We start from the raw sequence: 14,998 nt of genomic DNA on the forward strand, positions 1-14,998 counted from the left end.
TAAATTGCAGAAGCGTCTTTAATGCTACGAGTCATGTGCTTTTTGACCTTCAATTTTTTTAGTTATAGTGTCTTTTTTGTTGGCACTCTGGTGAGAACAGTCCCATTTATCTTCTAGATAAAATGATTGTAATATTTGAACTTTAGCTGCTTCTACAAGATGTCCATAATAGGGATCTGGTCTTCCAAAGACTCCTTTGACAGACCTCACATTTTTTGATTTGTCTACCATGTACTTTGATACTGATGGAATGTGGTTCAAAATTGTTTTCTTTAAAAATCTCTGGAATAATGGTTAAAACTTGCACCTTTTCACTGTAGGATGCACAATATTCAACAGCTGAATTGATATTTGTGAACAAATCCAGGCAAGAGGTGCAAGAGTGCTTTGGTTCATTTTCTTCTGAAGATGGAATTTCTACTTTGAAGAGTGTGATCAGTTTTGCTGTAGAGTATTCATCCATAGCTTTAGTAATTTCTCTGCACTTTCTTGATTCATAGAGCTTATTGCTTGACTTCACTGACCACAGTTGACTGATTCAGGGTATTTAAATTCTTCTTCTGTTGATGCAAAATCTGCATCATATGCACCATGGGAGGCTTCATCTACCGTATTTACTCTAATCTAAGCCACACTCAAATCCAACCCGCACCTGAAAAATGAGACTTGAAATCAAGGAAAAAAACTTTCCCGAATCTAAGCCGCACCTGAAATTTGAAACTCTAAATTCAAGGGGAGAAAAAAGTTTTAGACCGCACCTCCAAAACGAAATAAAGTTGGTCCATTGTAACATGAGACACAATTTAGGTCGAATGGATGAAGATACAGCTACAGTAGTTTGGTTCAAGTCTTAAGCTTAGCAGTTAAGCTTTGCCAGGTAGCCATTGCTAGGCATCAAGCGCTCCGCCCATATTTATAGGGGGTACCCTTCCTTTTTCATGTGCTTCATCTGGTTTAAATCAATTGCTTATTCTGCTTTGATCTGATAAGTGCCGTTCTCTTTGTTATAGACGTTTACGTCACTCTAAGCTGAAAATGCATTATTGCACTGTGTCATGCATTGTTTGTCGTATTCTGATAATGAGTGTTTGTTAACTGTTGCCGCTCGCGGCTTGGCTTGCTTGTGTGTACGCTACCGACGCTTACAATTAAATAATAATAATAATAATAATAATAATAATAATAATAATAAAAGAGGAATCTTATCATTAGCGAAACAGTGGCAAGAGACTATTTGTTGTTACTTACACTGCTGCTTTCTTTGACAATGATCAACAAGAACCAAATAATAGACTGCATATGATAGAAAATGTTCTGAATGAGAGTTTATCGAAAAATTTTCTATGTTTGAAAATCTTTGCAGAGGCCTCTTTAGTATATAACATTCTGCACAGAAATTAGAGTCATTTTAGATTTAAAAATCTAGTCAGTTGCCGTGCTTCACTTCTGACTGTATCACTATTCAGCATAAGAATAACACAAATATAAACATGACATGATATGTTCTGCCGCGTTTGCTGTTGTCTCACTCGAGTTTAGTAGTTTATTAGGCAGACAGGATTTAAATGAGACAGCAGCAAACACGAAAGAATAAATGGCATAATGTTTACATTCGTATTATTCTTATGGTGAAGAGAATACTGCATGTGATTCACAATTCATAAAAGTTCCTATTAGCAACCATCTCTTGTCACAGGTAGGAAAAAATTTAGAACGTAGAGTTGGCCATATTGACATACATCCCAAACAGTCTCGCCAGTCGGATTTTCGTAGTAGTTTTTTAGTGATGACTTCAAATGCAGAAGTGTGTTGTTGTTGTTGTCGTCGTCGTCTTCAGACCGTAGACTGGTTTGATGCAGCTCTCCACGCTTTTCTATCCTGTACAATGCAGAGTAGCAACACTTATAAAATAAGAATGAAAATAACTTAGAAGCTTCTGCGCAACTGAAGTTTGCCTTCTGAGGTGAAGGCTGATGAACACATCAGTCCAGCTGCAACTAGCCTTAAAATTTTCGATTTTTTGCTCTCTAGCAATTTCATGTGCCTTGATTTTTAAAATTTTGGCATTCACAGGAAGGAATTTCTGACGCCGTTCCTTAACCAATTCATTTAAAATCACTTCTAGTGCATTATATTGGCCACACTTAGGCCCACTACATGCTTTCCTGCTACTTGAACATTCAAATAATTTGTTTCTCAGCAGTCGCCATTGCCTGACATTACTCTCGTCAATCCCGTATCGCACACCTGCAACACGATTAGAACTTTGTTCCCAAAAGAAATAACTGTATGTCGTGGTGGTCTTCAGTCCTGAGACTGGTTTGATGCAGCTCTCCATGCTACTCTATCCTGTGCTTGCTTCTTCATCTCCAAGTACCTACTGCAACCTACATCCTTCTGAATATGCTTGGTGTATTTCATCTCTTGGTCTCCCTCTACAATTTTTACCCTCCACGCTGTGCTCCAATACTAAACTGGTGATCCCTTGATCCCTCAGAACATGTCCTTCTTCTAGTCAAGTTGTGCCACAAATTTCTCTTCTCCCCAATTCTACTCAATACCTCCTCATTTGTTATGTGATCTACCCATATAATCTTCAGCATTCTTCTGTAGCACCACATTTCAAAAGCTTCTATTCTCTTTGTGTGAACTACTTATCGTCCACGTTTCACTTCAATACATGGCTACACTCCATATAAATACTTTCAGAAATGACTTCCTGATACTTAAATCTATACTTCTATACTTAAAACTATACTTCTCTTCTTCAGAAACGGTTTCCTTGCCATTGCCAGTCTACATTTTATATCCTCTCTACTTCGACCATCAGTTATTTTGCTCCCCAAACAACAAAACTCATTTACTACTTTAAGCCTCTCATTTCCTAATCTAATTCCTGCAGCATCACCCGATTTAATTCGATTACATTCCATTATCCTCATTTTTCTTCTGTTGATGTTCATCTTATATCCTCCTTTCAAGAGACTGTCCATTCCGTTCAGCTGCTCTTCCAGGTCCTTTGCTGTCTCTGTCAGAATTACAATGTCATCGGCGAACCTCAAAGTTTTTATTTCTTCTCCATGGATTTAATTCCTACTCCGAATTTTTCTTTTGTTTCCTTTACTGCTTGCTCAATGTACAGATTGAATAACATCGGGGATAGGCCACAACCCTGTCTCATTCCCTTCCCAACCACTGCTTCCCTTTCATGCCCCTCGACTCTTATAACTGCCATCTGGTTTCTGTACAAATTGCAAATAGCCTTTGGCTCCCTGTATATCACCCCTGCCACCTTCAGAATTTGAAAGAGAGAGTTCCACTCAACATTGTCAAAAGCTTTATCTAAGTCTACAAATGCTAAAAACGTAGGTTTGCCTTACCTTAATCTATTTTCTAAGATAAGTCATAGGGTCAGGATTGCCTCACGTGTTCCAACATTTCTACGGAATCCAAACTGATCTTTCCCGAGGTCGGCTTCTATCAGTTTTTCCATTCGTCTGTAAAGAATTCGCTTAGTATTTTGCAGCTGTGACTTATTAAACTGATAGTTCAGTAATTTTCACATCTGTCAACGCCTGCTTTCTTTGGGATTGGAATTATTATATTCTTCTTGAAGTATGAGGGTATTTTGCCTGTCTCATACATCTTGCTCACGAGATGGTAGAGTTTTGTCAGGACTGGCTCTCCCAAGGCCGTCAGTAGTTCTAATGGAATATTGTCTACTCCTGGGGCCTTGTTTCGACTCAGGTCTTTCAGTGCTCTGTCAAACTCTTCTCGCAGCATCGTATCTCCCATTTCATCTTCATCTACATTCTCTTCCATTTCCATAATATTGTCCTCAAGTACACCACCCTTGTATAGACCACTATATACTCCTTCCACCTTTCTGCTTTCCCTTCTTTGCTTAGAACTGGGTTTCCCTCCGAGCTCTTTATATTCATGCAAGTGGTTCTCTTTTCTCCAAAGCTCTCCTTAATTTTCCTGTAGGCAGTATCTATCTTACCCCAAGTGATATATGCCTCTATATCCTTACATTCGCCCTCTAGGCATCCCTGCTTAGACATTTTGCACTTCCTGTCGATCTCATTTTTGAGATGTTTGTATTCCGTTTTGCCTACTTCATTTACTGCATTTTTGTATTTTCTCCTTTCATTAATTAAATTCAATATATCTTCTGTTACTCAAGGATTTCTACTAGCCCTCATCTTTTTACCTACTTTATACTCTGCTGCCTTTACTATTTCATCTCTCAAAGCTACCCATTCTTCTTCTACTGTATTTCTTGCCCCCATTCTTGTCAATCACTCCCTGATGTTCTCCCTGAAACACTCTACAACCTCTGCTTCTGTCAGTTTATCCATGTCCTATCTCCTTAAATTCCCAGCTTTTTGTAGTTTCTTCAGTTTTAATCTGCAGTTCATAACCAATGGATTGTGGCCAGAGTCCACATCTGCCCCTGGAAATGTCTTACAATTTAAAACCTGGTTCCTAAATCTCTGTCTTACCATTATATCATCTATCTGAAACCTTCTAGTATCTCCAGGCCTCTTCCATGTATACAACCAACAAGTACTTCACAAAATTCCACAAAGCAAAAGGTGCCGCTATGTGAAATCTTAATGAGCCCCAGCACATCAACTCATGCAACAATACTAAAGCCTTGTGCATTGTTGGTATTTTTGTGTAAAATTTATTTTTGTTGCTACGAATATTTGAAAGGCTGCCACATTCGAAGATGAACAATACGGAATTTCTATTTATTTCGTTAGATAATATATGAAAATGCAGTGGATGAAACTCGGGGTGGAGGAAAAAAGCTTTTCTTCTACCTTATTTACTGACACAGAGGTTTTGGCACCAGTATTCATCTTTGTGCCTGCAAAGAATGCCTGTGTAGCACTACATATATTCCATGGCAGAAGTTAGTTGTGGCGGCATCTACCAACATCTTTCAGAACTTCCACTTACTTCGAACTTGATTCTAAGCTGCAGGCAGTTTTTTGGATTACAAAAACCGGAAAAAAGTGCGGCTTAGATTTGAGTAAATACGGTAGTTCAGGTACTATCTTAGCTGTTATTCTGTCAAAACATTTAGAACACAAAAAAACCTGAACAAAGTGTTTTTTGTTTGTTTTATGTATCACTCTGAAGGAAATGCAAATAGTCAGCACCCTTCACTCTCCTGTGGCCCCAGTCAGAAGACATTTCAAACAGTCCTTTTCACAAAACGCACTGCGACTGTGTCAACTGGCAAATTCCTTACGAAAACACAAAACTCACTGGATGGTGTCTTATTTCTTAGAAGCCTCTTCAGTAAACAAAATAGTACTCAACAACTAGAATACAGAAACCTACAATGAACAACCATGACAAAGAAACTGACAAGAAACTACAAAGAAGTGTAAGAAATATCTGTAACAATGAAAGTGAAAAGAAGTAACTGCAACAAAGAAAGTGTCAGCAGCAGGAGGGGGAGGAGGAGATAAGTATTTAACATCCTGCTGACAACGAGGTCATTAGAGACGAAGCACAAGTTCGGATTTGGGAAGGATGGGGAAGCAAATCAGTTGTGCCCTTTGAAAGGAACCATCCTGGCATTTGCCTGAAATGACTGAGGGAAATCACGGAAAACCTAAATCAGGATGGCCGGAGACAGGTTTGAAACTTTGTCCTCACATATGTGAGTCCAGTGTACCAACCACTGCGCTACCTCGCTAGTAAAGTGATAAGAAATAACTGCAAAGGGACAATAGAAATAACCACTGTAACAAAGAAATTAGTAAGAGACAACTTCAGTGAAGACATACATTACTGCTGAAAGTTTAAAAAAAATTGTTTTTAAAAAGAAAACCTGTCCAACTTAAAAGCGGAAGCTCTCCTTTACAGAGAATATAGTACTACATGGTACTAATAAACAGAAAAAAAAATCTAAATTTTCTGGATTGGCATTTTTGGAAAAGAAATTCTTTCTGTAGATTATAAAAAAAATCAAAAGGCGACAGTAAAAGAAATTTGACAGATACCTCCAAACAGAGGATACCATTGTAATCATAAAGCAATTATCTTTCAAATAAAAAAAAATTCTAACAAAATATCTAGGACTGTTGCAGAGATACAGCATTTTTAAAAATTTTCCAAAATTCGCATCTTCAAAATGGTGTTTGCAGTGTCACCTTTGGGGCCTGCATCTTGGGACAGGAATTTTTTTGGAGAAAACAAAAAAAAATATGTGTTTCTTACTTCCTCCTGAATTTTAACATATGCTAAATTCAATAACATCCGAGACTATGAAGGTAATCCCTTTGCCTGAAGTGATACGGATTATGCCCACAGTTCCCAGTGGAAATAACTGTCTACGTCCAATGTATACAATCAAACGGAAACTATGATTCCGCATCTCAAGGAATAAATAATGTAAACATGAACAAAATAACAAAAACTGCTTGTTTTTATATAATATCAGCTGCTCTGAGCACTGAAAATAAACAAAAATAATCAAAATCATTGTCAAACTAATACCATGCCATTACAAGAAATGAAAGTTTCTGGAAATCTAAGGTTGTGATGGCAATGTGTATGCATTAGCGTGCTTCTATAATCTTTTTCTTGTACGAAAAATATTTTAATAGTAGGAAATACATTCCACGATGCTAAATATTAATATGCACTGTCCAAGTAGCCTTCATTCCATGTCACTCATTTCCCTACTCAATTTACTATTGAAACTGTCCTCTCAATTAAACAAAAATAATGTAGCACAATTCTTAGGACGAGCAAATACTCACCTCCACATTTCACCATCATGGAAAACAATGCAATCATAAGCTGGACCAACATCATTGTATTTTTTATCAAGTGACGTCAATACATCCACCCTTGCTTCGAAGTCCTCTTTCTGCAATTTATCTGCTGTAGATAAATTTGATGTATTTTTTGCTTCAAATTCCTAGAAGTGTCCATGACAATAAATAATTTCATTAGAGGTCCAACATTTCTCTGTGCTTCACTCCAGATTAACAATGGGAAAAAAAAACCAATACCTGTAGTTCCCTTGTTGCTTTTGACACAGCAGCCTTATGTCCGTGATCCCAAAGATTTTCTTTCCGCTCTTTCTCTATCCGTTCTCTTAGTTTGGAAGGATACAGATCGAAAGCATTTTTAATTCCTATATGATAATCACCACTTGGGTTTTTCCAAGCTGATGGAATCTAGAAAAAAAGAAAGATACACATAATTTTTATTTTATTTTATTTTTGAAGAGGTATGCAATACAGGTCACTTAGGGAATACATTATCTTACTGTGAGAGAATGGAGTTAAATATAAAAACATAAATCTCAGAGAATGTGTTAGACAATTAACAGGACCTTGACCAGAAAAATCCACAAATGCTCACAAATCATGTTTTATAGGGTAATGGCAGTACCCAAGCAGTACCATATGACAGAAATATGGGAAAGTAAACAGATCATACATGAGAAAAGTGGATGTGAAGATTAAACTTTTAAGGTGTGTGGCAGTGACTATGATTGATTGTTATCTGCACTTTATCATTTCTTGAGTACCTGTATCATTTAAACTTAAATAAAATGTCATAAATCCAATTTTTCATAGATTAAAATTTTGATCAGAGGATAATACCATAACCTACAAAACATTTAGATGTCGTGTCCCTAAATAATTTCAGACTGAACAAAACAGAAAATCATCCACATCACAGTTGCTTCTACAAGTTTTAAAATACATCATCATTTTGTAACTTTTTTGTATGTGTAACTGAATACCATCACATTAAACACAATGGGGAGTTTGAGGAAATACAATAACTATAGATCAAGTGCTAGCATAACTTAGGCACAAACTAGAATTTCTTGACATTACTGCAACCAGTCAGCTTTTGCTTTATTTTTCAATTTTTAGTATCACATTACTGGTTTCAAACTGCCTAGCAATTTATCATCAGATGGGACATATTTATTGATTGTCTGCAGCAGTGTGGGAGTCGTGTGGTTGTGGCAAGATGTATACACAAAACTTTTAAGCACCGAGTGTGGCGAGAATTATTCACATTATGAAATCGATAATAAAAATTGAAGAACAAAACAAAAGGCAGTTGATTGCAGTAATCTCAAAAACAAACTAGAGCTGTAGATTTCCTGCAGTACAATGGAATTAGCATCCAATGTAATAAAAGGGGAGTACCCAGTGAGTATCCCTGTATAAAACCAATGAGGATGATATTGTGCTCTTCAATACAAAGACTGGTTTGATGCAGCTCTCCACACTAATCTATCCTGTGCAATCCTCTTCATCTCCAAATCAACTACTGTAATCTGCATCCATTTGGAAGTTCTTACTGTATTCATCTCTTCGTTTCCCATTACAATTTTTACTGGCCACACATCCCTCCAATTCCAAATTTATGAATCCTAGCTGTCTCAGAATACATCCTATCAACTGATCACTTCATTAGTCAATTTTTGCAACAAATTTATATTCTTCGCAATTTTGTCTGTATCTTCCAAACTAATTAAGTGATTTAACCATATACTCTTCAGCATTCTCCTGTACCACTGAATTTCAAAAGCTTTTATTCTCTTCTTGCTGAAACTGCATATCATCCATGTTTCACTTCCACATACAAGGCTACCTTTCAGACAAATAACTTCAGAAAATATTTCCTAACACTTGAATTCATATATAATGTTAAATTTATCTTCCTCAGAAAGACTTTTTTTGGAATTGGCAATCTACAGTTTATGTTCTCTTTACTTCACCCATTATTAGTTAATTTGAGTCCAAATAGCAAAACTCATGTATCACTTTTAGTGTTTCATTTCTTAATCTAACTCTCTCAGCATCACGTGATTTAGCTCATTACCTACTGTTGACAAGATAACCTGGAAGCCTCTGCCGCTCCTCAAGTTCTGAGGACATGTTTAAACATAGCCCCTAGGTTACCCTTAAGTGCTATTGATGTGTTTAAGGGCCCCATTCTGCCGACCTCTCACAGCTGTGGATGAGGTACTTCCACATCACGGTGAATAAATAAGTTTCGAGTCTTATCATAAAACTATTGTGCCCATTTGTATGCTGTCTTTCACAATAAACATCATATCAGTATCTCTGACAATTTATAAAATATGACGACTGTTATGAATACAGTATCCTCAACGCGTAAGGACAGAATAGGACGTGTAGCATGAGATCGTCTGCTGGATATAAAAAACCAGTAACTCAAGAACGAAGTGAGACCATTCTGCTCTCAGTCTTAAATTAAATTTAAATATCTTATTTCATAAACAGTAACTCGTGGACTAATATTGACCATATATAAAGTTTACGCAATGCATTTTTACCTCTGCAAACACTCTAAAATTTCAATGTACTTAATGTGATGCAGCACACACAGTAATTATTATGAATAAAGAAAATACACTCAGTTCTTTATCGAACAAAGATATCAGACTGAAAAATGTGCAAAAATCAATTTTTTTCACTAAACAGTTTTCTTAAATCCAGATGATAAGTATTTCATAATGACCTCAACATAGTCTCTAAGCACAAATAGCAGCATTAGCTGAGCTGTACAGTGAAAACAAAGCAACTTTCAACATGGAATGTAAAGAGCACATCTGTAGCAGTCAAAGGGTTAATTCGACTACATTCCATCATACTTGCGCGGCTTTTGCCAATGTTCGTCTCCTATCCTCCTTTTCGAGATAGTATCCATTCCAATGACCTACTCCTCCAAATAATTTTCTGTCCCTGACAGAATTACTCAGTCATAAGCAAATTTCAAAGTTTTTATTTCTTCTCCCTGAACTTTGATGACTTCTCCAAAATTTTCTTTGGGCTCTCTTACAACTTGCTTAATTCACAGAGTGAATAACATCAAGGATAAGCTACAACCCCATCTCACTCCTTCCTCGACCACTGTTTTCTTTTCATACTCTTTGATTATTGTAATGTTCCTAAATTTCTCCAAAACACAGGTTCTACACCAGATTTTTCATTCTTCTGTAAATAATTAATGTCAGTATCCTGCACCCACGACTTATTAAACTGACGGTTCGGTAATATTCACACAAGTCAACAACTGCTATCTTAACAATTGGGATTATTACATTCTTCTGAAAGTCTTAGAGCTGAAACTACACTGCGAGCAGCAATACCCGTGCATGATGGGAGTGGCAACTGGGTGGAGGTAAGGAGGAGGCTGGGGTGGGGAGGGATAGTATGGTGGGAGATTCGGACAGTGAAGTGTTGCAGTTTAGATGGAGGGTAGGAGAGAAGGTGCGGAGGGGGTAGGGGGTAAGTAGCGGAAAAGAGAGGAATAAAAATAAAAGAAATTAAGACTGGCTGTGGCGGTGAAATGACGGCTGTATAGTGCTGGAACAGGAACAGGGAGGGAGCTGGATGGGTGAGGACAGTGACTAACAAAGGTTGAGGCCAGGAGGGTTATGGGAGCATAGGATGTATTGCAGGGAAAGTTCCCACCTGCGCAAATCAGAAAAGCTGGTGTTGGTGGGAACGATCCATATGACACAGGCTCTGAAACCAGTCATTGAGATGAGGGGTATCATGTTTGGTAGCATGTTCAGCTACAGGGTGATCCACTTTTTTTTCGGCCACAGTTTGTCAGTGGCCATTCATGCAGACAGACAGCTGGTTGGTTGTCATGCCTACATAGAATACAGAACAGTGGTTGCAGCTTAGCTTGTAGATCACATGACTGGTTTCACAGGTAGCCCTGCCATTGATGTGATAGGTAATGTTAGTGACCGGACTGGAGTAGATGGTGGTAGGAGGATGTACGAGACAGGTCTTGCATCTAGGTCTATTACAGGGGTATGGGCCATAAAGTAAGGGATTGGGAGCAGGGGTTGTGTAAGGATGGATGAGTATATTGTGTAGGTTCAGTGGATGGTGGAATACCACAGTAGGAGGGGTGGGAAGGATAGTGGATGGAACATTTCTCATTTCAGGGCACGACGAGAGGTAATCTAAACCCTGGCAGAGAATGTATTTTAGTTGCTCCAGTCCTGGATGGTACTGAGTTACGAGGGGAATGCTCCTCTGTGGCCGGACTGTGGGACTTTGGGAGGTGGTGGGAGACTGGAAAGATAAGGCACGGGAGATTTGTTTTTGTACAAGGATGGGAGGATGATTACGGTCAGCGAAGGCTTCAGTGAGACCCTCAGTATATTTAGAGTGGGACTCCTCGTCACTGCAGATCCGACGACCACAGGTGGCTAGGCTGTACGGAAGAGACTTCTTGGTACGAAACGAGTGGCAGCTGTCGAAATGGAGGTATTGCTTGTGGTTAGTAGGTTTGATATGCATGGAGGTACTGATGTAGCCACCTCTGCTGCAGAGTTAAACATCTAGGAAGGTGGCTAGTTGGGTTGACTACGACCAGGTGAAGCAAATGTGGGAGTTGTTGAGGTTCTGGAGGAATGTGAATAAGGTGTCCTCAGCTTCAATCCAGATAGCAAAGATGTCATCAATGAACCTGAACCAGGTGATGGGTTTAGGATTCTGAGCTTTTAGGAAGGATTCCTCTAGATGGCCCAGGAATAGGTTAGCATAGGATGGTGCCATGCGGGTGCCCGTAGCCGTACCACAGATTTGTTTGTAGGTAATGCCTTCAAAGGAGAAGTAATTATGGGTGAGGATATAGTTGGTCATGGAGTCTAGGAAGGAGGTTGTTGGTTTTGAATCCATAGGGCGTCTGGAAAGGCAGTGTTCGATAGCAGTAAGGCAATGGGCATCAGGAATGTTAGTGTACAGGGAGGTGGCGTCAACAGTGATGAGCAGGGCACCATGTGGTAAAGAGAGAGGAACGGTGGAGAGTTGGTCGAGGAAATGGTTGGTATCTTTTATATAGGACGATAGGTTCCGGGTAATAGGTTGAACCTGTTGGTCTACAAGAGCAGAGATTCTATCAGTGGGGGCACAGTAACCGGCCACAATGGGGCGTACTGGGTGGTTGGGTTTATGTACTTTAGGAAGCATGTGGATGGTGGGAGTGCGGGGAGTGGTAGGGGTAAGTAGAGAGATGGACTCTAGGGAGAGGTTCTGGGATGGACCTAAGGATTCGAGTAGTGACTGGAGATCCTGCTGGATTGCTGGAATGGGACGACTGTGGCATGGTTTGCAGGTGGAAGTATCTGACAGCTGAGGGAGTCCTTCTGCCATGCAATCCTTGTGGTTCAAAACTACAGTGGTGGAGCCTTTGTCTGAAGGTAGGATTATAAGATTGGGATCAGTTTTTAGATGGTGGACTGTGGTTCTTTCTGCAGATGTAATGTTAGTACGCATGTTGAGGGATTTGGGAAATGATGGTGAGACAAGGTTCGAGAATAAGAAATTCTGGAAAGTTAACAGGGGGTGGTTTGGAGGCAGTGGGGGTGGATCACGGTTGGATGGAGGAATGAACTGAGTTAGGCAAGGTTCAGTTTTGGTCTTTGGTTGAGTCTGATTGGTCGGCTTGGTTGCGAAAAAGTGTTTCCACTAGAGGGACTGGGAGAAGGAGAGAAGGTCTTTAACTAGTCCTGCATGGTTGAATTTGAGAGTGGGGGAAACGGTGAGGTCTTTGGAAAGGACTGATATTTCTGTGGGATTAAGGCTTCTGGCGGAAGGGTTCATGACTGTGTTGCAGGTCTGTTTAGGATTTGAGTTCTGTGTGGTGTTGGGAGGGAGTTTCGGATGGTGGGGTAAGTGTAGTAGGTCTGCGAGACAAGGTTTGTCAGCTATGAGGGGGCGTGGGGGAGGTTTGGAGGTTCTTGATGAAGTGGTGGACAGTGGTACTCCGTGATGGGAGTAGGAAGTGAGAAGGATGGAGAGCTTTTTGAGGTGGTGGTGTGCATGTGGCTCAAGTTCCTGCAGGGCAAGAGTTTCATTGTGAGTTATGGGTTCCAAGAATCTGGGATTACATAGCAGGAGAATTTTGTGGATGAAGAGTAGGCACTGCAAGGAGGATTGGGCTTGGCTGATATGGTTTTGCAGGACTATGTTGGTGAGGGCTAAGGATTGGCGGAATCTGAACAGGTGGAGGTCATTGTGGAAGGAGAGATGGCAAACAGAGATGGGTAATTTGATGGTAAGGCCATTAGGGGGGATTTCATGAGCCAAGCAACAACACAGGAACAGTATGTGGGACTGGGATCTGGCTAGGGATAAGGAAACTGTTCTGTTTGGATGCAGATGGAAGGAGAAAGGATCCATGGTGGTGCAAAAATGCGAAAAAATATGTAAGAAAGTAGAATTACATCCAAAAAATTACGCAAAAACACACCCAAATACGTATGAAAAGTACGAAATGGATGCACAGGGGGGAAGAAAAGAAGAAAATGATAGTGGAAGGCAAAAACTCTCTAAAATTGGTGAGAAGCCACAAAGGTCAAAGTAGAGAATAACTAATCATTAATAAATATATTACTACGGGTAGCAGGTTTGAGAACGAATAAACGTAGAGAAGGGGGACGGCAGATGCGACTGGATGAGGTGGATTTAGTGACTGCAAACAGGGATAGAACGGAGATAGTGTGGGAGGTTGGGGAGAGGTTCGTAGTTAGAGATGCAAGTTCATGTGGCACTGGAAAAGTGCGGAAGATAACACGCAAAAATTCGCGAACTGACACAGGGAGAGTTATCAGTTTGAAGGGATAGGCTTAATTCTATTGGCGGGAGTAATGTGGGACATAAGATGCTAACCTATTCATGGGCCATCTACAGGAATCCTTCCTAAAAACCCAGAATCCTTGTCCCCTCACCTGGTTCAGATTCATTGATGACATCTTTGCTATCTGGATTGAAAATGAGGACACCTTATTCACATTCCTCCAGAACCTCAACAACTTCTCCCCGATTTGCTTCACCTGGTCCTAGTCAACCCAACAAGCCACCTTCCTAGATGTTGACCTCCACCTCATAGATGGCTACATCAGTACCTCCATCCATATCAAACCTACCAACCACCAGCAATACCTCCATTTCGACAGCTGCCACCCGTTCCATATCAAGAAGTCTCTTCCGTACAGCCTAGCCACCTGCGGTCGTCGCATCTGCAGTGACGAGGAGTCCCTCTCTAAATATACCGAGGGTCTCACTGAAGCCTTCGCTGACCGTAATCATCCTCCCATCCTTGTACAAAAACAAATATCTCATGCCTTATCTTTCCAGTCTCCCACCACCTCCCAAAGTCCCACAATCCGGCACAGAGGAGCATTCCCCTCGTAACTCAGTACCATCCGGGACTGGAGGAACTAAATTACATTCTCTGCCAGGGTATAGATTACTTCTCGTCGTGCCCTGAAATGAGGAATGTCCTGCCCACTATCCTTCCCACCCCTCCTACTGTGGTATTCCGCCGTCCACTGAACCTACACAATATACTCATCCATCCATACACGACCCCTGCTCCCAATCCCTTACCGTACTTCATGGCTCATACCCCTATAATAGACCTAGATGCAAGACCTGTCCCATACATCCTACCACCACCTACTCCAGTCCGGTCACTATCATCACCTATCCCATAAAAGGCAGGGCTACCTGTGAAACCAGTCATGTGATCTACAAAGCTAAACTGCAACCACTGTTCTGCATTCTATGTAGGCATGACAACCAACCAGCTGTCTGTCTGCATGAATGGCCACTGACAAACTGTGGCCAAAAAACAAGTGGACCACCCTGTAGCTGAACACGTTGCCAAACATGATACCCCTCATCTCAATGAGTGCTTCACAGCTTGTGCCATATGGATCCTTCCCACCAACACCAGTTTTTCTGAATTGCGCAGGTGGGAACTGCCCCTGCAATACATCCTACGTTCCCATAACACTCCTGGCCTCATCCTTCGTTAGTCACTGTCCTCACCCATCAGCCCCCACCCTGTTCCCATCCAGCACTACACAGCCATCATTTCAACGCCACAGCCATTCTTTTAATTTCTTTTATTTTTATTTCTCTCCTTTCCGCTACTTACCTCCTAC

The 14,998-nt window shown here is 40.4% G+C and overlaps 1 protein-coding gene across 1 annotated transcript in view; it reads right to left on the reverse strand.

Moving 5' to 3' along the window:
* The window catches only part of LOC124607517 (tripeptidyl-peptidase 2), a 283,824-nt gene that overhangs the window by 207,758 nt on the left and 61,068 nt on the right, over positions 1–14,998 (reverse strand). The window contains exons 3-4 of the mRNA XM_047139911.1: positions 7,041–7,208; positions 6,786–6,946 (exon numbers count right to left, since the gene is read on the reverse strand). Coding sequence (XP_046995867.1) covers positions 6,786–6,946; positions 7,041–7,208 — 329 coding nt within the window. The remainder of the gene's footprint in view (positions 1–6,785; positions 6,947–7,040; positions 7,209–14,998) is intronic.

This window comes from Schistocerca americana, chromosome 3 (genome assembly GCF_021461395.2).
Source record: "Schistocerca americana isolate TAMUIC-IGC-003095 chromosome 3, iqSchAmer2.1, whole genome shotgun sequence".
Classification (NCBI taxonomy): Eukaryota; Metazoa; Arthropoda; class Insecta; order Orthoptera; family Acrididae; genus Schistocerca; species Schistocerca americana.